The sequence below is a fragment of the Bombyx mori genome, chromosome 25 (genome assembly GCF_030269925.1).
Source record: "Bombyx mori chromosome 25, ASM3026992v2".
Classification (NCBI taxonomy): Eukaryota; Metazoa; Arthropoda; class Insecta; order Lepidoptera; family Bombycidae; genus Bombyx; species Bombyx mori.
The window spans coordinates 5,450,147-5,474,836 of record NC_085131.1 but is presented as its reverse complement, the minus strand read 5'-3'; the positions used below and the strand labels follow the sequence as shown (position 1 = coordinate 5,474,836).

General features: G+C 39.7%; 3 protein-coding genes across 5 annotated transcripts in view; all 3 read right to left on the bottom strand.

Moving 5' to 3' along the window:
- The window catches only part of LOC101741242 (L-threonine ammonia-lyase), a 66,989-nt gene that overhangs the window by 22,253 nt on the left and 20,046 nt on the right, over nt 1-24,690 (bottom strand). The window lies entirely within an intron of this gene.
- LOC101740961 (L-threonine ammonia-lyase) lies at nt 429-14,984 on the bottom strand. Its single transcript, XM_012688986.4, has 9 exons — nt 14,827-14,984; nt 13,616-13,729; nt 12,852-12,922; nt 11,998-12,285; nt 6,305-6,467; nt 5,249-5,404; nt 4,431-4,567; nt 3,551-3,776; nt 429-679 (listed from the first exon to the last, which is right to left on the bottom strand). The coding sequence occupies exons 1-9, from the start codon at nt 14,833-14,835 to the stop codon at nt 503-505; spliced, it is 1,341 nt and encodes a 446-aa protein (XP_012544440.1). The 5' UTR covers nt 14,836-14,984; the 3' UTR covers nt 429-502.
- On the bottom strand, nt 17,104-24,496 carry LOC101741659 (L-threonine ammonia-lyase). Of its 2 annotated transcripts, XM_062676076.1 has the most exons (10): nt 23,998-24,179; nt 23,819-23,852; nt 23,474-23,587; nt 22,955-23,025; nt 22,216-22,503; nt 21,136-21,298; nt 20,222-20,377; nt 19,119-19,255; nt 17,874-18,099; nt 17,104-17,366 (listed from the first exon to the last, which is right to left on the bottom strand). In XM_062676076.1, exons 2-10 carry the CDS (start codon nt 23,843-23,845, stop codon nt 17,217-17,219), a joined length of 1,332 nt encoding a protein of 443 aa, XP_062532060.1. In that variant the 5' UTR covers nt 23,846-23,852; nt 23,998-24,179; the 3' UTR covers nt 17,104-17,216. The 2 variants fall into 2 exon arrangements, with proteins under 2 accessions (XP_062532060.1, XP_004924568.2); XM_004924511.5 differs by having other exon boundaries at nt 23,819-24,496.

Below are 24,690 nucleotides of genomic sequence, written 5' to 3'. Positions count from 1 at the left end.
AGTACAAATCGCCACATATCTATGGGACGAAATATTTTAATACAATTTACCAACCAAATTCAGGATTTCCAATTAACCTAAAATATCATAAGTTTCAAGAACCGATGAGAAAACAACAATTTTGTTACCTTGTCATAATATCCTAACAAGGATCACCAGGATGAATAATATTTGAATTTTTAATGTTATCTTAGTTTTCGACGACGATACTTTCCTGTTATTTAAGTGGATATGATCTAAACTATTCTAAACGATGTTATTCCTTTTACAGGGAAAGTCGTTTCTGAACGTGTCAGCTACGTATATTCCTTGAAATATTAGTACCCACCTACGTGATTCGAATCTTTGTAAAAAATGTACAGTGTACACGTCTTTATTAACACACACATTAACGGATGTTTTTCGGGAGCCAATAAAATAAACACGAATTATAAAATAAATAAAATCATTTTAATTTAATAAATGCTGTGTTAAATAAAAAAAGTTATTGTTGGTTAAACGCTTATTTTTGCATACAAACAGGATTCGGTGCTAAACAGGGCCCACGTCGAGTTCCGACCGAAGGCCTGTCGGGCCGGTCGCATATTTCTTGGAAGAAATAATCTTTGTAATGTTTCTTAATTTGTTCTATCAATTCTTTCGTATGTTCCCAGCCTCTAGTTTCGGCAATTACCTTGACCTAAAATCAAATGTAATAGGTGAGGTCGTTAAAATCGTATGGGGAGATATAGTCCTGTTTAAAATAAAGCAATTATAAATTTGATCTTATGAGGATTATGATCCTTTTTTAAATTAATCCGAATAAACGCTGGCTGGGTGAAATGGTGACAGATCTCTGCAACAGCATGCGATCGTAGAATGCCCCTTTAGCTCAAGGTAAAAATTTACAAAACGATCATTAGACCTGTCGTGCTATATGGATCTGAATGCTGGGCGACGAAAGTAAAGCATGATAGAGGAGTGCATGCGGCAAAGATGCGAACGTTGAGATGGATGGATGTGTGAAGTAACAAGATTGAACAAGATAAGGAATCAAGGGCGGATCCAGCTTTGGTGCCAGGAGGGGGTCATAGTCAAGTCAAGAACTGATAATTTTATTTGATAACAATAGATACAAGTAAAAAGTAGGTATTTTCTTATTGTACGTAAGTACTGTACTTCAAAATATTTATTCTTTATTGTACACTTGAAAAAACTTAACACATAATAAATTTAAAAGCTTTTATTTTTAAAAGCATTAAAATAAATGTGGTCACGACGATACACTTGATTTCATTGTGGGAATTTATCTAAGATTTTATTAGGTTGAGTTAGTAACCTTATGCTCTTCAATCTCTCTCGTCAAAAAAATATATATAAGTCGGTACATTAGTCACGCAGGACTCTTTCAGTAAGTAGGTACCTACATATCTACCTATGAGGTAATTTATAAGCATTAACAACAATAACATTTAAGTTAAAACACACACACTGGGATAATGAGAAACTGATTACTTACCATTTCTTGTAATTAATGAATTTACAGTAACAATTTTTAAGAATACTCTTTTTTTTTATGATTGATGGCTTACTCGTGGCCCGGAGGCCTTTCCAGTTTCACCAGGACAGATTGGCGAGCAAAGGCTCAGCCAGGAGGGTTGGGATTTGCTAACAGCTACCCGAGCGCCTCCGAAGGAGACCTAACAGCTCAAGAGTTGCTGCTTCGCGAATGAATCTACTACCGGATCGGAATCGCGACCCGCTGAGAAGATCCGGCGAGAAACTCAGCGAGCTGATTCATGGGTTAGGTTGCACGGCGAACTCTTTGTCGAGTGCGACGAGTACGGTTACCGAGGTCCCTAAGCCTGCTCCTAGTGTTAGAGCTGAAGGCGTCTAATGCAAAGGTTATTGGATTTGATGGATCCGTAAGGACGTGTCTAGGGCGTCGACGGTGACTGGCTCCTGCGTGATCAGGATTCGGGGAGTAGTCAGCGGCGGCAACGATAAGGCGATTATCATGACGCATAGCTTATCGAAGTACCGTTCCGACGCTGACTTCATGTATTTCTGGATAGATTCGAGGCCCAGGTCGTCGTGTAGGTCAACGTTCCTCACGAACCACGGAGCTCCGACGGCTAACCTGCAAAAGCGGGATTGTAGAGATTGGAGGGTGTCTATGTGTGTGCGGGCCGCGTGAGCGAACACCACACTCGCGTAAGTCATGACGGGCCTTATGCAAGTTTTGTAAAGTGTCACCTTGTTCCGAAGGGACATTTTACTCCGCTTACAGATCATGGGGTAGAGTCTACCGAGAATAAACGCGGCACGGTCACGGACTGATTTTATATGCGGGCGGAATGTCATCGATGCATCCAGGGTAACGCCCAGGTACTTGACCTTCCTGGCCCAGGGTATGGGTTGTCTAAAGAGAGTAATCGGGGGTGTGAGATTCCTCCTCCTAATCCTCTGAAATAGCACCGCAGTACTTTTCGCTAGGTTGATGTCTATGCGCCATTTTCGGAACCACTGTCCTAGTGCTAGGGCTGCGCTCTGAAGCTTCTTCGCGATTATGGACTTATTTCTACTGGAATAGTAAACAGTCGTGTCGTCGGCGAATAAAGCTAAATGGGTCGGCGGCGACCGGGGAATATCGTTAACGAATAAGCTAAATAAGAGGGGTGAGAGGACAGAGCCTTGCGGGACTCTAGCTGTGAGAGTAAGAATACTAATAAAGGTACACTTATAAGCACATTAAAGCTACAAAGAAATTTTAGTTTTTTAACTTAGAACTATGTTATGATAATATGTTGAAGTTTAGGCGTTCCGATTCCGATTGAGGTTAGGATTCAATTTGAGGTTAGGCCTAGCTTGACGTTACGTAGTCGACAAGCGCGCGCGAGTGTTGCGCGGTAAAATTCAAATTTTCGATGCGTTCGTTCCCAAACATTTGCCATCATACAAAATTTATTTTAATATATTAAATTAATTAAGGAGCAACAATATATTGTGTCCTAAAATCATTATGTTCAATATGTGGTCCACCTAGGTCCTGGAACCAGCTCAGGGGGGGGTCATGACCCCCATGACCCCCCCCCTGGATCCGCCCTTGTAAGGAATGAGTATATCAGAGGAAATGTGAAAGTAGCCCCGGTAATTAACAAATTAAAGAGAGGATGGTTAGCGTGGCATGGAGATGTGATGTGTAGAGAGAAGATGCATGTGACTAGGAGATGTATGGAAATGGTAGTGCAAGTTAGACGGGAAGAGGTCGACCGAAGAAGACATGGGGGGGGGGGCGTGTGAATGACGATATGAGAGATAGAGGGGTGAGTGTTGAGATGACGGCTGATAGAGGAGAATGGAAAATTAGCTGCGCCGAAGAGAAGAAGAAGAATCCTTTTGAGGATAAATAAAATTAACAGATTAATTTATTGATTTAAGGAACAGAATATCCTGATCATAGAATATGTAAAACTATTCATACATTTAATACGAAATTATTTATATATTAGTCAAGTTAATCAGATACAAGTTTGCACTTTAACGCAAAAACCTCTCAAGAGAAACGTACCTGGGCACTAAACACATCGCCCTTGACCCAGGCTCGTTCGGGGACGCAGTCTCGTATTGTGATTCCTGAATTAGTTAGGAGTGTGCATAGTTCCGCCATGCCCCCAGGGCGGTCGTGGACCGTCACTTTAAATTTTACCAACCGACCTTCGGCGGCCATACCGCGTTCCAACGCGCGGGCCAGAATCGTAACATCAATATTACCTCCAGAGATTATGCAAACGACTCTAAAACAGACCAAAATTATTTAAAATTAGTAAATTTCTTTAAAAAGTATGCGTAAAGTTAGTGATGACTGCTGATGAAGCTGAGATACATTGCTTGTTAGAATGTTTCTGCCCTGGCAAGAATAGGGCTTCGCTAAATCTACCACCGGGTTGGGATCGCGATTCGCTGTGAAAGCCAGGCGAGAAACTCAGTAGGTTCTGTCTGTGGATTAAGTTGCATGTTGAACTCTTCGTCTAATTCGATGTGACCGGTGACCGGTGCTTGGTATGCCTAAAAACACCGAGAGTAATAGCAACGCTATGACGGTTGCGTGAAAAACTTTAGTCAGTGCAAGCTGGTATAAAAACATACACGCTTTACTGGTGGTAGGACCTCTTGTGAGTCCACGCGGGTAGGTACCACCACCCTGCCTATTTCTGCCGTGAAGGAGTAATGCGTTTCGGTTTGAAGGGTAGGGCAGTCGTTGTAACTATACTTCAGACCTTAGAACTTATATGTCAAGGTGGGTGGCGCATTTACGTTGTAGATGTCTATGGGCTCCAGTAACCCCTTAACACCAGGTGGGCTGAGAGCTCGTCCACCCACATTAGCAACAACAAAAAAACGTGGCTTCGATTTTTTTTTTTACTTCATTGACAGTTAAAATATATTACTTCTTTCCTTTAAGATTGGGGAACAATCCCGCCATAATGGCGGCAACGGCCACAGCGCCGGCACCTTCCACGACAAATCTCTCCTCTTCTACTATATGCATGATGGCCCGAGCCACCCAATCTTCCTTTACAACCACCTACAGATGCAAACGTGACAATTGAAGACTTTTAAATATCTCATTAAGGTAACAAGTCACGCAAAAGGCGAAGTGGTGTAAAAACGTGTAATAATGGAGGCTTATTAAAGGTTTAGCATCTATGAAAGTGCACAAGTGCACAAGTTTTCTAAAAAGTTCACTGAAGTCACAATAAATTTTCACCAATTTACTGAGACTATTTCATTTTATCTAATTTCGTTTCATTTATTATAATTAATTTCATTCCAATTGTTGACAATCTCATTTAAATCAACTTCATCTTATTTCATTCCATATCAGATTTTGTTTAAAATAATATTATGTAAAAATTAGACACTGGCAACATGGCATCACAAGATGCGGATTGCCATACCGAAGAAGTGCCGTGTTTATAGATGTATTTGTGGATTCTTTCAATGATAAGTTACACGTATTTAAAAAAAAAACACTGCTTCATTACATGTAATCTCTTTGCCTCCAGCATTGAGGCTGACAAAATATTAACCAAATTTAGTAGGAACTTTTAAAATTTTATCAAAATTGTTTCACTGTTTCTTCGTATGAACAAATAAAAAAAATGTAAGCGATAAATATACACTAATGTACGTAAAGAACAGAATCAGAACAAAATAGATATTTGATATAAAGCTGCTCCTAAACATAACTTTTAAATGTACTTACTATTTTGTCTACAAGACCTTTGATATTGTAGAATGTGTTTGTTCCGACCACGTTTACAGCCAGACCCTCAGCGATAGTCGAATCGATGTCTAAATGAATCCGCTCGTTTTTTCTAAGAGATTCTACCATGCTACAAGTTTTATCTGTTTCAACACCCTGCAATCAATGAAATAATTTCAATAGGCACGGCGAAAAGCCTAATAGTAAATATAACTAGGGTTTGGTTTCAAAAGCATAAAGGAAGACAGCATTTTTGCAGCAGTTTACCGCATAATATATTATAAGATAGGTAATACATATTTTTTATTTTTTTATTGCTTAGATTGGTGGACGAGCTCACAGCTCACCTGGTGTTAAGTGGTTACTGGAGCCCATAGACATCTACAACGTAAATGCGCCACTCACCTTGAGATATAAGTTCTAAGGTCTCAGTGTAGTTACAACGGCTACCCCACCCTTCAAACCGAAACGCATTAGGGCTTCACGGCAGAAATAGGCGGGGTGGTGGTACCTACCCGTGCGGACTCACAAGAGGTCCTACCACCAGTGGAAATAAATAGTTCATATTACTATCATTCAGGAAAAAAATTATAAAGAAACTTCGGTATAAATATGTGATTCATCCAAATACAAGCTTGATGCTTCCTTTTACCAATCCAAAAGTTGAATTTAGTAATAACTATGTCGCTTATTATTAATGTTTAGAACAAAAACGTTCATATTAGATTTCATGTTAATTTGTCGGATGAATGTTTCTAAATCCAAACTTTTCCGATTCATTACTGATTAAGATATTGGAACATAGTGTAAGTACTTTAAATTTTGTTATAACCATCACATTGAAACTTTGAATGAATTCCACTTTGTATGAATTAAGTTTACCTTTCTATTCGCTCCTTTATGGAAAAGGTATTAAATCAATTAGATTTTAATTGCTAGTCGTTATTGTCAAAATTTAAACTTCACATTTATGGTATTTATATACTCAAAAGTAAAACATCTAAATACTTACAAGACTAACTCATTTATAAAATCTAATATTAAATTATTTCTTACATATATTTCAGTGTCTGGCTTAAGATGTTTTACGGAGATCCCAATTCCAGTTAATAGGCTTCCACCACCGACGGGTATCAAAACTGCATCAACATTCGGTAATTGCTCAATTATCTCTATACCGATAGATCCCTGTCCAGCTAATACATCGGGATGATCATAGCTGTACGCGTTAAAAAGATTCGATAAATAATGAAGCCACTTATTGTCAATTAGATGTAATGATAACATTTTTTTTATTTTTTTTTTTTTTTACTGATGGTATGACCTCTTGTGATTCCGTACGGGTACCACCACCCTGCCTATTTCTGCCGTGAAGCCGTAATGCGTTTCGGTTTGAAGGGTGGGGCAGCCGTTGTAACTATACTTGAAACCCTAGAACTTATATCTCAAGGTGGGTGGCGCATTTACGTTGTAGATGTCTATGGGCTCCAGTAACCACTTAACACCAGGTGGGCTGTGAGTTCGTCCACCCATCTAAGCAATAAAAAAAAAAAGTAACGTAACGAGAGATTTGGATATCATAAAGTGAATGCCGTCTATATAAATATTATTGTACATTATATAATATTTATTTACAGTTAATACAGTCGATTATAGAGCAAAAAACAATATAATATTAGAAGAACATCATTTTTTTTTATCTAGGTCGTGTTTACAGTCAAAGAACTCGCATACAATATTCATCGCCAGATGTTCAGTCGTATCGACCCTATTATCGTGGCCATGAGCCATGGCGGTAATTACATCTCTGATCCAAGTGGCAGGACAACACAACGGTCGCCGTCGCCCGAAGCATGTCTTGTCGGATCCCCCGGATACGCTCTTGGTGCTTTTAGGCTCTTCAAGCACTGATTACTCTAACCGAACACGCCAATCACAACGGAGGGTTTGACGAGCTAACTAGCCCATAAACACAACCCAAAAAGTTTCTCGCCAGATTTTCTGTGATTTTTTTTTTTTTTTTTTTTGTTTGAGAGATTACTGGTGGCCCGAAGGCCTTTCCAGTTTCACCAGGACAGGTGGGCGAGCAAAGGCTCAGCCAGGAGGGGTGGGATTTGCTAACAGCTGCCCGAGCGCCTCCGAAGGAGACCTAACAACTCAAGAGCAATTGCTTCGCGTATGAATCTACTTCCGGATCGGAATCGCGACCCGCTGAGAAGATCCGGCGAGAAACTCAGCGGGCTGATGCATGGGCTAGGTTGCACGTCGACCTCTTTGTCGAGTTCGACGAGTACGGTTACTGGGGTCCCTAAGCCTGCTCCTAGTATTAGAGCTGAAGGCATCTAATGCAGAGGTTATTGGATCTGATGGATCCGTAAGGACGTGTCTAGGGCGTCGACGGTGACTGGCTCCTGCATGATCAGGATTCGGTGAGTAGTCAGTGGCGGCAACGATAAGGCGATTATCATGACGCATAGCCTTATCGAAGTACCGTTCCGACGCTGACTTCATGTATTTCTGGATTGATTCAAGGCCCAGGTCGTCGTGTAGGTCAACGTTCCTCACGAACCACGGAGCCCCGACGGCTAACCTGCAAAAGCGGGATTGTAGGGATTGGAGGGTGTCTATGTGTGTGCGGGCCGCGTGAGCGAACACCACACTCGCGTAAGTCATGATGGGCCTTATGCAAGTTTTGTAAAGTGTCACCTTGTTCCGAAGGGACATTTTACTCCGCTTACAGATCATGGGATAGAGTCTGCCGAGAATGAATGCGGCACGGTCGCGGACTGTTTTTATGTGTGGGCGGAATGTCATGGATGCATCCAGGGTGACTCCCAGGTACTTAACCTTCCTGACCCAGGGTATAGGTTGGCTGAAGAGGGTGATCGGGGGAGTGATATTTCTCCTCCTAATGCGGGAGGAAATAAGCGGTGAGTTTCCCCTTTGAAATAACACTGCTGTGCTTTTCGCCGGGTTGATGTCTATGCGCCATTTTCGGAACCACTGTCCGAGGGCTAACGCTGCGCTCTGGAGTTTACTCGCGATTAGGGACTTGTTTCTACTTGAGTAGTAAACGGTTGTGTCGTCAGCGAATAAGGCTAGCTGGGTCGGCGGCGACCGGGGAATATCATTAATAAATAAACTAAATAGGAGCGGTGAGAGAACGGAGCCTTGCGGCACTCCAGCCGTGAGTGGTCGCGGGGAGGAGCGGGTTCCCTCTACTCGATATCGAAAAGAGCGGTTCGACAAGAAGTCCCGTATGATGAGCACGAGACTATCCGGCACGCCCATGTTGAATAGTTTGAAAATCAAACCGTTGTGCCAGACTTTGTCGAACGCTTTTGCGACGTCGAAGAAGAGAGCTCCCGTGTATAACGGTTTTGGTCGATTAAGTCCCACAAGAATGTGCTCCGTGAGGCGGTGCACCTGTTGTACGCATGAGTGATTTGCACGGAATCCGAATTGTTCATCGATGAGAATGCCCTTGGATGAGACGAAGTCTCTGAGGCGTTTGTAGAGCAGACGCTCATACAGTTTGCCTAGAGACATGAGAAGGCTAATCGGGCGGTAACTCGTCGGATTATTTTTTGGTTTACCGGGTTTGTGTATGCCGATAACGTCCGCTTCTTTCCACACCGTGGGAAAGATACAGTTAGCCATAGCGGCATTGAAAATAGATGCCAACATCACGATGAGTTGGACGGGTAAAAGTTTAATAACGCGGTTAGATATACCGTCGGAACCGGGAGCCTTGCGAGGACGTAGGTCTTTGATCAGGTCTTTAACTTCCATTGAGGTGACGGGCGGTAACGCGTGCAAGGGTGGCAAGGAGGCTCTGCGTTCTACCTCACTGTCTACTAATTCTACATGAACAGGGTCCGCGGATTGAATGCTGGGCATGCACTGGGCTTGCAATGTATCGGCCAGCAGCTCTGCTTTTTCGTCATCATCGAACGCCGCGAGTCGGCCTGAGGGGCCTACGAGGGGGGGCATAGTTACTACCGTATCCGATTTGAGAGTACGAGCTAAGCGGTAGTAAGACCTTTGAGAGGGCGCGAGTCCTTCTAAGAAATCAGACCATCTGGCATCTCGGACTTCGGTGATGCGAGACTTTACGTCGCGTTGTAGGGCACGCATTCGAATACGATTTTCCGCGGTAGGATACCTATCGTACGCACGGATCGAGGCGTTCTTAGCTCTAAGGAGTTCCCTAATATCGTCGGACAATTTGAAGCGGTGAAGGAAGTCCTCCGCTACAACTTGCTTCGATGACCTATCTAATGTCGAGGTGATGTGTGACGTTACGATGTCTATGGCTTCAGCGGTATCCTGAGGAGACGGGATAGAGTCCGGACTAAACGGAAGCGATGGTGGATCAGATTCAGCCAGGCTGATGTCCAGCGTGTGCCAATCCACCACAGTCCTCATGACGGGAACGGAATCGGGAGCGCGACCGAGCTTCATAACGACGGGACGGTGGTCTGAATCTAACTCTGAAACTACTTCGATCGAATGTAAGCGCAGAGTTACGTTTGTTAATAACGCTATGTCGAGTATATCCGGGCGATGCGAGATATTTAGCGGGTAGTGAGTCGGGGTCAGCGGAGCGACGATATCGAAGCCGAGATCATCGACTAACGCGTCGAGGCGCCTGCCATTAGGGGTTGAGGTGTGAGAGTTCCACCTGACGTGTTTACAATTTAGGTCACCCGCCAGAATGACAGAGCTTTCCATGCCGAGCAGCGCCTCAATATCACTACTTAGAACAATTTTATCCGGTGGAAGATAAACGGACGCGATAACGATCGGCGCGTGTCCAGTCAGTGAGATTCGGCATACTGATGCTTCGATGTTAGAAAGCGCGGGGGGGTCGAGTGGGACGCAATGCAGGGCTCTTCTATAGTAAATGACGGTACCACCACCACGAGCAGTGAGCCTGTCGTTCCTAACCATGTTATAGTTCGCGATTTTAGGGTCGCGGCGCGCGGGCTTAAGCAGGGTCTCCTGCACCAAAAAGATGTCAATTTGATGGTCACGCAAAAAATCACAAACCTGATCACGTTGATTTGCGAGACCGTAAGCGTTAAAAAATCCTATCGTTACGGATAGGGGCTTGATTCTACTTATGTACGCCATTGATTACCGGCGGAGTGAGGGGAGGACGTACGTATTTAACGACGCGTATACGTCAGCGTATTCTTGCACAACGGCGATGAAGTGTTGTGCAGTGGAGGCGGCGCGAATGGCGTCGCCCAAAGCATTAACGCGATCAAAGTTGATCGACTGAAAAAAGTCGATCGCTAGAGCGAGATTGTCGGACGCGGTCGGAGGGCAGGTCGCGGGGGAGGGACGAGTCGCGGGGGATTTTCTCAGTGAGTCGCGATTCCGATCCGTTGGTAGATTCTGCGAAGTACCGCTCTTGCTAGGGCCAATATTAGCAAACTCTCAAGATGATCCTCATCAGCTCACCTACACACCCGAGCGTTTTTTATTCTATCCTAATTCTTAGGCTACTACCGAATAGGTAGGGAAAAAAGCCAGTCGAAGGTAGGGAAAAAAAGCCAGTCGTAGGTAGGGAAAAAAAGTTTATTTGCAACAAATTAAAGAGTGGACGGTTAGCGTGGTACGGACATGTGATGCGTAGAGACAAGATACATGTGACTAGGAGATTTATAGAAATGTTAGTGCAAGGTAGAGGGGGAAGAGGTCGACCAAAGAAGACATGGATAGAGTGTGTGAATGACGATATGAGAGAGAGAGGAGTGAGTGTTGAGATGACGGCTGATAAAAGAGAATGGAAGAGAAAAATTAGCTGTGGCGACCCCACCTAGTGGGATGAGGTGCAGAAAAAGAAGAAGATTTTGCATTTACGGGTAAACAAATACACATTAACCATACTACGTGTAATAAATATAATAGGGGAAGAGTGAGTTTGTTGGTTTGTTACACTCTCACGTTTTAACTACTCAAGCAATCCAAATGAAATGTTGCATAAATTGTCAGGGATGCCGAAAAGAATATACGCACCTTGCATCCGAAAAGTAGCTACAATTTCCAAGCTATGGTATTGTTCTTTTTACATTAACACGATCTAAGTCGCAGGTAAAAGATATTTTGAAGTTTTCATGAACACGAAAAATGTGAGATAAAACAGTAAGAGTAATAATCTCAGGAAAAAAGAAACCACATATCCTGTGTTTATTACAATCAAATAATTAATCATTGTCTTCGCGTGCGTTAGAACGTGTAATTTTCCCGCCTATTACATTTCAGTCATAAGTCCGATTCGAGGCATAGGACGGGCATTCAATGTTATTTAAATTTCGACTGTTTGCTTGTCTATTAGACATTATCTAGTGGTCCCGCAGTAGTCGAAATTCGACTATAATTAATTGGAATTGTAAGTTTGTACACTATTATGATTGTATTTTATACTTCTATACTCACAAATTTCGCCAAAACTACACTATAAAAAATATTAACAAAGACAAACAATATTTAATCTCAATTTGACAGTATGTAGTGTGTGTAATGTTTTCTTTATTGATTTAATGTATCTTTTATGCATTATTTAAAAAAATATTAGTATTGTGCACTTCTTCTCTATATTATTCTCTATAAGTGTGGAAAATTTCATACTCCTCCGTTGGCGCAATTTTCGTAAAAAGGGATACAAAGTTTATGCTTCACGTATAAAAAGTATTAATATATAGATATAATAAAAAAATCTTAATTGTAATACTACTTACCCGTTAATGTAAATCATTTTCTTTTCCTTCCCTAAACTCATTGCGTGTAATTTGGCCGCTGACATGTCTATTCCGTGCTTGAAAACTTTCGCTCCGAGCTGTTCGCATTTGTTAACTTTGTTGAGAGCGGTATGAATAGGTACGACCACTATGCACGGTATCCCTAGTTGGGTGGAGTGATAGCTTAATGCTGCACCATGATTTCCAGTAGACGCTGCTATAACACCATTTTTCTTTTGTTCGTCACTCAACGATATCAGCGCATTTCGGACTCCACGTTCTTTGAAACTGTGGGAATTAAAGAATAGAGTTCTCGCGTTTGTTGTCTAATCGATCTTCTAACAACACTGGTAACTTAATATCCGACATTGAATGATTTAACTGGCCAACCCGCAAAAGGGTATTTTGAATAATAATTTCACAATAGGTGGTTATTATTGTAATCGGTAGCTAAAAAGATTCCCACGTCATCGTACTTGATCCTTTTTAAATAGTATTATTTTTATATCGTTGTTTACGAACAAGGTTATGCCCATCTTTTAAGTAGTTACGGAGCCCATACGTGTAACAACGGGGCTGCCGCCACCCACCTTGATAAATGAGGCCTATTCCACCTTTAGAACCGAAACGCGATACCTCGCGGCAGAAAAAAGGTGGACTGTTCACCCGTCTACGAAATAAAAAAAACTGGATGACGATCGAGCGGCCCTTCATATGTCTATTCTTATTTTCCATCCGCCTGTATCAAAGTTATATTCTTTTATAATTTAAGTTGTGAACTATCTTAAGCCTCTTTGACAGTTGCATTGAATAATTATTATAGTTTTTTTTTAGTGTCCATAAATTAAATTTACCTTCCAGTATACTGTAAAAATTCCTGTTTGAAATAAATATCCATTCCCAGTCTCTCTGACATGTGAGCGCGCTGTGAATAAGTCGTGAATGAATATATTATGGTGTTATACCACACTTAAGACAATTGCTTACTATTTTTAACCGACTTAAAATAGAACGAGGTTATCAATTCGACGGCAATTTTTTTAAAGACGATTTTGATGGTTCGTCTTTTTAAAGCTGGTGCTTCTCATGGGTTTCCATTTAGATTTTACCATTTAAACGTTTACTAGGGGTAGGGTGTATTGTAAAGGCCGAGAAGAATATCTTATCATAGTCATTTCTATCACACGGTTAGCGTGGTATGGACATGTGATGCGTAGAGAGAAGATGCATGTGACTAGGAGATGTATGGAAATGGTAGTGCAAGGTAGAGGTGGAAGAGGTCGACCGAAGAAGACATGGATGGAGTGTGTGAATGACGATATGAGAGGGAGAGGAGTGAGTGTTGAGATGACGGCTGATAGAAGAGAATGGAAGAGAAAAATTAGCTGTGCCGACCCCACCTAGTGGGATAAGGTGGAGAAAAAGAAGAGTCATTTCTATCACAAAATGTTCTATATTCTGGTTTGAACGGTAGAGTAGCTTTATTATCTAATTGGACTTGTGATTTTCACTTCATGTCTCAAGCTGGGCACGGACGGCATTCACTTTATGATATCCATATCTCTCGTTACGTTACGCACTTAAGAAGCATAATTTGTTGATATTAATAATAACATACGGTGCACGGTGTACGAACTACTGCCCCGACAATTCGTCTTGAAGCTGCCAATATGTCATCATATTTTATTTTGCGTGGATTATTTGGATCACAGTTTTCATCAAATTCAATATCCTGTAAAATTAAAAATGCTACAGTTTCTGTGAATAATCGTTTCGCAAATATGGTTTCGCTTTGCACATATTATGTATAAAGTATATCATTATGTCATCGGGGTAGCGCAAAGATGTTGCTGAAGTTCTTTGATTACTAAAATAAATTCTAATCGCTAAATATTCATTTTAGATATATTATTAACGGCCGTCTGGTGTAGTGGTAAGTGACATGGTCACTACACAAGGGTGTCGCGGGTTCGAATCCCGCCAAGGGAAGATATTTGTATGATAAATATAAATGTCTTTTCCAGGGTTATGGATGTCTATTAAATATATGTATGTGTATAATAAAAATCTTACATTTATATCCGTTATACCTGTAACACAAGTTCTTTACGAGCTTATCACGGGACCAGTTAACGTGGCGTGATTGTTAGTAAATATATTTTTTTTTAGTATTTGAAACGAATCCATAGGACATTTTGTATGAATTTTGCATGAAACTCGCAAACTCTTAACAGAGATAAAAGTACTATCTTATCCCGTTGTAAGAAATTTATGCTCCGCGCACCAGGCCCTCCACACGAAACTTACCACTTACCTATTAAGTATATGACATCCGATGCAATTTAGGTAGAGGCAAAGAAGATACAGTCAAGAAGATTCAGTTCAATTTCACGTTGTTCCGAATTACCGAGCTCTCTTGTTACCATAGGGCTCATAGGCTCATAGGCATAAAGTTTTCACTTCGACACTGACGAGCTTATGCTAACGTAACGCTGTCGACTTAAGCTCACGAATAATCATTCTAATACGAAATCGTAATCAGAGAACTCAATGAGTGTACATATATTAGTCATAGAATTTTGAATTGACTAACAGTGTACTGGCTTCATTTCGACATTAGCATCCAAAAAAACAATACAGGACAAGCAAAAAGGATAGAATATCGTCAGGTTTGAGCACCGTGAGCTCACCTACTAGTTAAGGTTACGCTGATATGGTCTCTCTAAACCTTCAACTTAGGTAGGAAAAAAATCGATAGAATATATAATTAATTTTAAACAAGAAATGTCGTTTAGTTACTCTATGTGAAAGGAAAATGATTCAACTTACGACACTCATTTTGATTTGCAAGTTTTAACTGTAAATTTTCATTATAAAAACATGTTTTAAAAATTTAATAAATACATTTAGAAAACTAATTTAGATATTGTAAAAATAATATTATAGGAAACTCATTGTTATGATGACATTGAATCTGTAGTGAAAACTTTTTACTATTTTATAATGTAACTGAAAGAAAAAAGTTTTTACTGCTTTAAAAAGTATTCAAAATCAAAATGTTTTTATTCAAGTAGGCTTTCAAAGACGCTTTTAAACGGTTGTGACTTTATTATCGATTTTGGTGGCCAAAGATTTGTAATAGAACGTACAATAAATATACGCATTAGTAAATATAGTACAATAAATAAATCAAAATCATTAGTAGTCAGTTACCGCGAAAATTTGAATCCGAATGATTAGAAATAAGAAATGCGAGATCGGGTCTCGACAATTAAACAAAAATACTATTTCATTAACGAACTTTGTTTTCATTTGAAATTACAATAAATTAAAAAATAAACGATTTAAAAAAGTAAGTCTAAGTAACACAGGAATCTAAATAATCAGTTATTATAGTGGTACGTCCAATATTAGTAGCATTTTCCTGGATGTCGTGTCGCCTGTATATTTTGGACTCTTATGTTTATGATTACCTTATTTTCTACTACCTAATTGCTTGTAATCTAACAGGCTATTTCAGCTACGCGCGGTTTTTATTTTTATTTTTTTGTTGCCTTTGTGGCAGACGAGCATACGGCCCACCTGATGGTAAGTTATCATCGCTCATGGACGTTAGTAATGCCAGGGGCAGAGCAGAGCCGTTGCCTACCATTAGGTTTGGTAGGTGAGCTTACGAGGCTCAGCCTGGAAGAGCTAGCAAGCGCAGTAGGTACCTTGCTGAATTTACTACCGGATCTGAATCGCGTGCCACTGAGAAGGCTCGACGAGAAACTTAGTGGATTGTGTCTATAGGTGTAGTCGTAAGTTGAATTCTACAACGAGAAAGGTGACCGGTCGGAATATCAAAAAGCACCGAGAGTGGCCACTGGAATCCGATAGCACAATTTTGAGACTTCGGCGGCTTTGCCTTTCCCCGTTGCCTGCATTGACAATGTAATTCGAGGTGGCCACGAAGGTGGCTATGGAATGAGCTCCCCTCCACGGTGTTTCCCGAGCGCTATGACATGTCCTTCTTCAAACGAGGCTTGTGGAGAGTATTAAACGGTAGGCAGCGGCTTGGCTCTGCCCCTGGCATTGCTGAAGTCCATGGGCGACGGTAACCACTCACCATCAGGTGGGCCGTATGCTCGCCTGCCTACAAGGGCAATAAGAAAAACAAAAAAAGATAAGAGGGTTTCAATTCAATGTGATGGCACGACATTGATGTGAGTGAAAATAAACGTTGTAGCGATACCAGTTGACCTTGCAACCTGACTGATTTACTGGTAGTTGGACCTCTTGTGAGTCCGTACAGGTAGGTAGGTACCCTGCCTATTTCTGCCGTGAAACAGTAATTCGGTTTGAAGGGTTGGGCAGCCGTTGTAAAAACTATACTGAGACCTTAGAACTTATATCTCAAGGTGGGTGGCGCATTTACGTTGTAGATGTCTATGGGCTCCGATAACCACTTAAAACCAAGTGGGCTGTGAGCTCATCCAACCACCTATACAATAAATAAATAAATAAAACCTGAGTTTAGGCAACATCGGGCCGCTTGCCGCATACTAAACTGCCTTGTTTTGAAACTTTTCTTATGTATTTTGTGTTACCAAGTAACAATAAATTATGTGAGTTCGATAAGCTTATGTTCCTTAGGCAATTATGTTTTCTTATCTACCAATTCAAATTATGTTAATAATAAAGTTGAGAGCATGTTTATTTTAATAATTGAAGCATCTCCGGTATGCAGGTTGTCAAATTTTGATATTACATTTAATTATAATATTAACTTATAACTAAATGATGGTATCAAAAGCACGATTATCTAGTTTTTTGTGAATAAAGGAAATATTTTAACCTGTCCTATTGTCCTGTCATTGGGAAGTTTAAGTTATTTTTGATTTTGCAGAATAAAGCGGAAAAAATCACTTCTCTTAATTTCAATTTTAATTAGTATATAAAATCTGTAATCATATTTCGTTGCGATTGCAACAACGTAAGTTTTATATAAACAGATTCCATAACAAATTTGAAAAACAATCGGTGTTTTAATATTACGCGCCAATTTTGCGTAAGGTCACCCCTAAGGTAGTCTGAGGTTGCCGCGAAAAAAACAAAAACAGGTAATTTATCCGTGTAATAGTCGTTTTTTATCATTTTATTGGATATAGCAGTGTTATAACAGTTATGTTTTATTGTTTTATGGAATATAAAAGTATAATTGTTGTGCTTTATTACATTCAATGTGATATATCATCGAGCAATGAATCTACGCTTCCTCTGCGCCCAACGAATTCTCCGGCGAAGTCCCACTCGCGGTAGGAGTTCGATATCTTATTGCGTAGCTCGTCCATGTGTTCCGGACCACGAGTCTCGCAGACTACTTTTACCTGTGATATAAACCGTAATAATGTGTTATGTCGACATAATTTTGCATAGGAAGTAAGTAAGGATCACATAGTTTCAAAATTGGATAAAAAAGAAGCTGCTGTTGGATAGTAGAGTATTGAATTTAATTTGATTTTTTATTTTGAATAGATTCTTCGGTCTCAAGTTTCAAGGTGGGTTGCGTGTTTAATCTATCAAAAGTCCTAGGTGCCTTTGCGTAATTCGCTTCCTATATTATGACAACTGACTTTTTATTAATGTCAACATAAGATTCTATTCTTGGGTATTCTCCATAGATAATAAAATACATATCTATTCTCTCATTACACACTCGAAAACCATCGATTACGTTTAGTGATTTAGGTACCACTGGCCCTATAGATCTTGGGTTATAGTACTGAGCAATAAAAAAACGAGTCAAATATTATCGTCGAACTTTGACTTGATAAAAGGTTTTTTTAACGTAGATACCGACTACTACCAATATTCCAGCCTATACAAGCACTCACTCGGACGCTAAAGATGTCTCCCTGCACCCAAGCTCTCTCCTGCATGATGTCCTTTATTGATACTCCGATGGATGATATCAATTTGCACAGTTCAGCAATACCACCAGGTCTATCACTGACTGTCACTTTGAACTTGACCAGACGCTTCTCCGCCGCCAGACCTCGCTCTAAACACCGTCCCAGGATTGTCGTATCTATGTTGCCCCCGGATAGGATGCATACAACTCTGTAAAATAAAATTAATATGGAATTGAATTACAAAGTGTGAGCACAGTAAATGATATATATCGCGTCAAAATAATTTAGTTTTTCGTTTATCATCAATTTCAATTCCAATTACGTTCTGAATATAAAATATCAAGAGTAGTTATCATGGGTAACAATTATTTGAACTAATTAATAAATAAAAAAGATTATCTCGATTGCTTTGGGACAACGGCAGTCCATTCAACCCGGAACGTATGAACGTGTCAATTATTGTGTAATAAAAATTGTGCTATTTATATATATCTCGCGTAAGTGATCTTAATTATCTATGAAGGAAGTAAAATTGTACATTTAAAAAAAATTATAATTATATAATAACTAAATTTAAAGGTTGAATCGAGCGCTTTTTATTGTCGTCTATATTTATATATTGTTTCTGACGTATCAAATGCCTTATAGGTTTTTTGGTTACGCAAGAAAAACTGTATGTAGTTTTAATTATGTTTATTACTCAGAAAAACCGAAGAAGACATAAATTTAAAATTCTCTTCTTTCATTTGACAAAGATTGGCAGATGAAACTCACGGTCCCGCGTTCTAAGTTTTGTGTGTTATAGATGCAACGATGATAAATATAAATAAGAAACAATGATAAGTTTTAATGATACATTTATAATTGATTGGAAGAAGCAAAATCTGAATTGGCGGTAAATAAAAAAAAATCAATTACTGCAACTAAAAAAAATTATGTATTTAATTTTGTTGAACCAAAAAAAAGAAATCGTAATCCTTGTCTTTGATTCACCAAGGTAATTGTAATTTTCGCCACGCTCTCGCTTTCAAAGCGAACGGATACTACGATAAACTTTGTTACCATAATATATCAATAACAAAATACAGTTTCATATGTTGCTAGCAAACTTTACTGGCCAATTTTTGATTTCCTGATAATATCATTGTAATCGGTCCAGCCATTTCGAAGTCAATTGAGAAAATATAAATAGAAGATTGCTATATAGATTTCCGAGAAAATTCTTACTTCTTTCCACACAGCTCGGGTACAAGTCCAGCTATGATAGCAGCCACGCCTACAGCTCCTCCGCCTTCCACCACGTATTTCTCTTGTTCAACCAGCCGTAGTATGGCGCGCGCCAACCAATCTTCGTTAACCGTTATCTATCGTTCAAACAAAATAATCGACTACTATACGAATGGTCCTTTGTTTTTATACAGCTCAAATACCAAACAGTAATATAAACACATACAATTAATGATATCAGGAATTCGTCAAACACTACTTAATTTTAGTGATTACTTATCTCCATTCATTCTCTGACATTCAAGGTAAATTACATAAATTTTTGTAGCTTAGATTAGTTTTTCACTTCACTTCAGCTGTTAGTAAATAGCAACCGGTGCCTACAAACATCAGACTGTTAAAACCTTGAGACATGAGGTCGTCCTTTGAATTGTGTCGTATAACGGCTTAAAGCGGAAGGTATGATGCCTCGCGGCAGAATTACGCGGTTTGTTAGCACACACCCGTGCGAGACCGTAAAAAGCGTAAGTGGTTACAGTAGTTTCGTTCTTTGATGTGAAGAAACTTCACAGTGTGCTTAGTGCGAGTTTTTTAGCTTTTCGATCGCGTAAAAGTTAGCGGCAAACGTAGGGGCGCTGTTTCAATCTCCATTCCAATCAAATTTGTATTATAATATTAAATACTTATAATAAACCATAATATTTCTTCTTTTTCCAATGCAGATGTAAAATAAGTTAAATTATATAAGTGTATAAACTATATAATAATTGTCGTAGAAATGATCAATCGTCAAATGATCTCCTCGGAACTCTTTGAATTAAATCTAAGTTAATTGTAATCCTGTGGTATTGTTGATCGAAGAATCCTGGGTCTAAATTAGTCAATACACTTGAATGATTCTTGGAGTGTGAATTTAAAACATCAACACACGGTGGTGTTTTCATTTACAATTGTATTATCCACACGACACAAATTATAAAATATTAATTAAAAATAAAGCAAAATTATTAATCTTTCTCCTAAATAAACAAAGAGCTTTAGAGGAGGTATCTCTATCACGAAAATAATGTTTTTTTTAGTAAAAATATACAAGCGCTTGTTACCATTTTGTCGACTATTGATTTGATTGTTCGAAAAGCATTATAGCCGACTGTAGGTACTGCAAGACCGTCGGCCAGGGTCGACTTGATGTCAACACTCACTGGTTCCTCATGACTCATGGCTTCCTTCATGCTAGGACATTTCTCGGTTTCTACACCCTGTCGAAAAATATAATAAAAAGCCTCATGCTATTAATAAAATTAAGTCTCTGAAGCCTCTCAATCATTAGTAAAATAACGGACTACATTATTATACGGGATCTTTGGTTTTAATCGATTAATGAAAGTGTATACTGGTGGTAGTGGTACCTCTTGTGAGTCCGCATGGGTACTACCACCCTGCTTATTTCTGCCGCGGAGCAGTAATGCGTTTCGGTTTGAAGGGCGGAGCAGCCGTTATAACTATACTGAGACCTTAGAACTCATATCTCAAGGTGGGTGGCGGCATTTACGTTTTAGATTTCTATGGGCTCCGGTAACCACTTAACACCTGGTGGGCTGTGAGCTCGTCCACACATTTAGGTATGCAATAAATAAATAAAAAACTAATGACTTTCCGGATACGGAGTAAATGCAGAAAGTCAACCTGTGTGCAATTTATTTTTTTGGACATGTCTCCCGGCGAAGAAATGACTCCATAGAGCGCCTTGTCGTTCAGGGCAAAGTAGAAGGCACCAGACCGCGTGGAAGGGTGCCCATGCGATGGACCGACCAGATCAAGTCGGCAGTTGGTGGCTGTTTGTATGAGTGCACCAGGCTCACCACAAACCGGGAGGAGTGGCGATTGCTGGTGAGGTGCATAACATCTGCCAACAGCAATGATGCTGGATGACGACCACGACCGCTCTGACAAGAGTGATACAACATACGAGATACGAGATTGTATTTTTACAAATAATTGTACTTTTCTTACTTACATAAATCAATACTCGTGATTTCAGGTGTTTTATGGCTGTAGCGACACCCGCCAACAGTCCACCTCCACCGACTGGTACCAGCACCGCGTCTACGTCTGGTACCTGTTCGAGGATCTCGAGGCCAACGGTACCCTGACCGGCCATTATATGAGGGTGGTCATACCTGATACAACGATGCTTATTTATTTATCGCAAAATAATAATGGTCATAGGTTACATTAAAAATCCGTATTGTATTCAGTGAATTCGAGTACTTGCTGGTTTCTATCTATGTTTGGTGATTTCAATGTGATCTTTACCAATGTTATGTTTTAGCGTCAACTTATAGGTGTACACTATGGTTTGAAGGGCAGTTTTTTGTAAGCCTACCTAAGCTGATCGCCTTGAGAGGCTATGTCAGCATAATCTAACAAGTAGGTGAGCTCACGGGGCTCAAACCTGACGACGTTAATAATACTAACCCTAGCAAGAGCAGTGCTTCGCAGAATCTACCATCGGATTGGAAACGCGACCCACTGAGAAGATCCGGCAAGAAACTCAGTGGGTTGTGTCTGTGGGTTAATTTACTCGCCGAGCCCTTCGTCGCAAGCGATGGGTTGCCGACCTGTTGTTGATGGGTGCTTGAGGTACCTAAAAGCACCGTTAGTGGATCGGGAGGATCGAAAATGACGTAAGGGCAGATGTGGTCGTTATTTCAGTGGCATTAGACAAATGAAACTGGACTTCGTCTTCATGTTTCAAGATGACGTCCTTTGATTTGTCGTTAATAGACACCGATATCTGCTTAACACAATGTCGACTTACTTCTTCTACTTAATGTGGAATAAAGACGTGACGTGTCCTCTTTATCCATTAGGCTTATTATCTCAACTTAACATTTTGAAACTATACCTTATGATTATTTAACCCACGTAAGCAGGAAATTACTTACTGGCTCTTAGGATACTTCGTCTACGGGATCCGGTACAAAGTTAATATCGGGACTATGAGATGAGTTAACCAGGAAATTAACAAGAAACTAACCATCGATTTCACATTTACACCTAAAAATTACTACAGTAACTGAAAACCGAATCTTACCCATTGATATAAGTAAGGTTCTTTTCCTTAGCCAAGGACATAGCGTGATACTTGGCCTCCTTCATGTCGTGTCCGTGAACGATGACGTTTGCACCATAAGACTGACATTTCTGGATTTTCATAATTGGAGCGACATTGGGCATAACCACAGTGGTGGGTATATTCAGTTTATGCGCGTGGTAGCTTAGGGCCTGCGAGTGATTCCCGAGTGAGGCCGAGATGACGCCCCGAGTTTTAGCCTCCTCAGGAAGTAGGATTAGGGCGTTGCGCGCTCCACGTTCTTTGAAACTACGAAAATTCGTATAACAAAATTATAGTTGGATCTATATAGTTGCATTACGCAGAAACATAACAAAGGTAAGTATTTATATATTATTTAGTATATATTATCTATATATTTTATAAATATTTGAAACTAGACGTACTCGCCCGCTTCGCTGGGCATTTAATATTAACATTATTATTTATTGTCATTATTATTAGGGAGTCCAACACTCATATAAATATAAGCCTATCTATTAAGTACATGTATTTTCTACATGGATACAAAGTTTCAAGTTAATCGTATGCATGGTTCAGTAGTTATAACGGAACATCCGTAAAAACCACTGCAAATTTATATATTAGTATAGATACAATAGATTAAAATAAAATTTTCAGCTCTGGCCAAGAAACATGTATGCTAAAAGCTCTTTTCGAGATCACTAAACTACTAAATTGACGTATAAATTGATCCTACCTTCCTGTGTGCTGCAGAAAGTCATTTTTCAGATAGATATCCATCCCGAATATGGAGGACATGTGAGATTTCTGTAAGAATACTAACAATTTACCAGACAATATATATATAAATGAATTGCTGTTCGTTAGTCTCGCTAAAACTCGAGAACCGCTGGACCGATTTGGCTAATTTTGGTCTTGAATTATTTGTAGAAGTCCTGAGAAGGTTTAAAAGGTAATAAATATGAAAATACTCGGAATTAAATAAAAATAACAATTTTGTTTTTCCTTTGATGTCCCCCCCGTCGTATGGATTCCTTTTGTTTGTTTTAAGTTTATTTTATACAAAAGTTTAGGTCTTTTATTTATCGATTGAGGCACAACGAAGTCTGCCAGGTCAGCTAGTAGACAATATATATCACACTAAAGTGTACACACACCAAGCAATTATAATTGTGCGCTCTTTCTATAAATTTCTTAGTAAAATAAGCATGACTTAAAAGCACACAATGACAACGGAATCGAAAAATTTCCTTACCACGCACGGCGTTTTAATTATCTCACTTTGTATTCTGAAAGCTGCTGCAGAGACATCTTCGAAGGATATTCTCTGAGGATTCTCCTTATCGCACATAGGATCAAACTCGATCGTCTGGAACACCATGTTCACTTTATTGTTTGTATGTTATAATCATAATTCTTAAAGCACAGTCTTTGACCTGTGGATCCCTCGGCCATTTACCGAGGAATGAGGAGTTTTACCGCCTTATCGTCCATCGGGTACTTATGAGAAATAGGGTCAAAGGTCAATAGGTGAAATACTGCACTGCAATAGAAACATTCAATACGTATCGTTGGGAAATAATTAGATAATATTACTCACCGAGGGCTCACACTTGTAACGCTCCATTTAAAAACTTTTTTTTTTATTGCTTAGATAGGTGGACGAGCTCACAGCCCACCTGGTGTTAAGTGGTTACTGGAGCCCATAGACATCCACAACGTAAATGCGCCTCCCACCTTGAGATACAAGTTCTAAGGCCTCAAGTATAGTTACAGTACAAGTATAGTTCCAATTAAAATATATTTTGTAACAGTTAATTTGGCAACACAAGTGCCAAGCTACAGATTTATTAACTGAATGTTGTTTATAATTGGAAATGATAAGGAACAACGGAGTACGTTAACTCGACAATCATTATTTACTGCGTAATTAATAATATTCTAGTGAATATTAATACATATGAATATATTTTAGTGATTTGGTTTATAGAGATAGCCAGTGGCGTAGCGAGGGGGGGCAAGGGGGGATCATGCCCCGGGCGCTATTCACAAAGGGGCGCCAAATGGTCCGCAAAACAAAAAATTGCTGATTTTTTTTTTATAATTGATTTCTAAAAAATATATTTTTAATTTAGTACCAATGTACTATAATAAATGTTAATTCGTAAATAAAAAGGAAAAAAGGGGAGTTTCCACGCGAGTTTAGATCGTTACGCCACTGCACATAGCTTATGTCGAAGATAACCTAGTTGTCCTTTATTTACATAGCCACAACTACAAGAAGTCTCGTTATAGTCATATTTTAATTACCGAAATTAATTGATGAAAAGAGTGGGAAAATTAAAGTTAACCGCAGGATGTGGCATCTTTGGTTTTTTTGTTGCCTAGATGTGTGGACGAGCTCACAGCCCACCTGGTGTTAAGTGGTTACTGAAGCCCATAGACATCTAAAACGTAAATGCACCACCCACC

Excerpts from the sequence above, each read along its gene's own strand:
- LOC101740961 (XM_012688986.4), bottom strand. Across the intron at positions 12,286-12,851 it reads TTTTTACAGTATACTGGAAG|TTTCAAAGAACGTGGAGTCC; the intron begins GTAAATTTAATT and ends TAATTCCCACAG. Across the intron at positions 4,568-5,248 it reads AAGGTCTTGTAGACAAAATA|GTGGTTGTAAAGGAAGATTG; the intron begins GTAAGTACATTT and ends TTGCATCTGTAG.
- LOC101741659 (XM_004924511.5), bottom strand. The coding sequence starts at position 23,845 with ATGGAGCGTTACAAGTGTGAGCCCTCG. Across the intron at positions 23,588-23,818 it reads GTTACAAGTGTGAGCCCTCG|ACGATCGAGTTTGATCCTAT; the intron begins GTGAGTAATATT and ends ATGGTGTTCCAG. Across the intron at positions 22,504-22,954 it reads TTTCTGCAGCACACAGGAAG|TTTCAAAGAACGTGGAGCGC; the intron begins GTAGGATCAATT and ends GAATTTTCGTAG.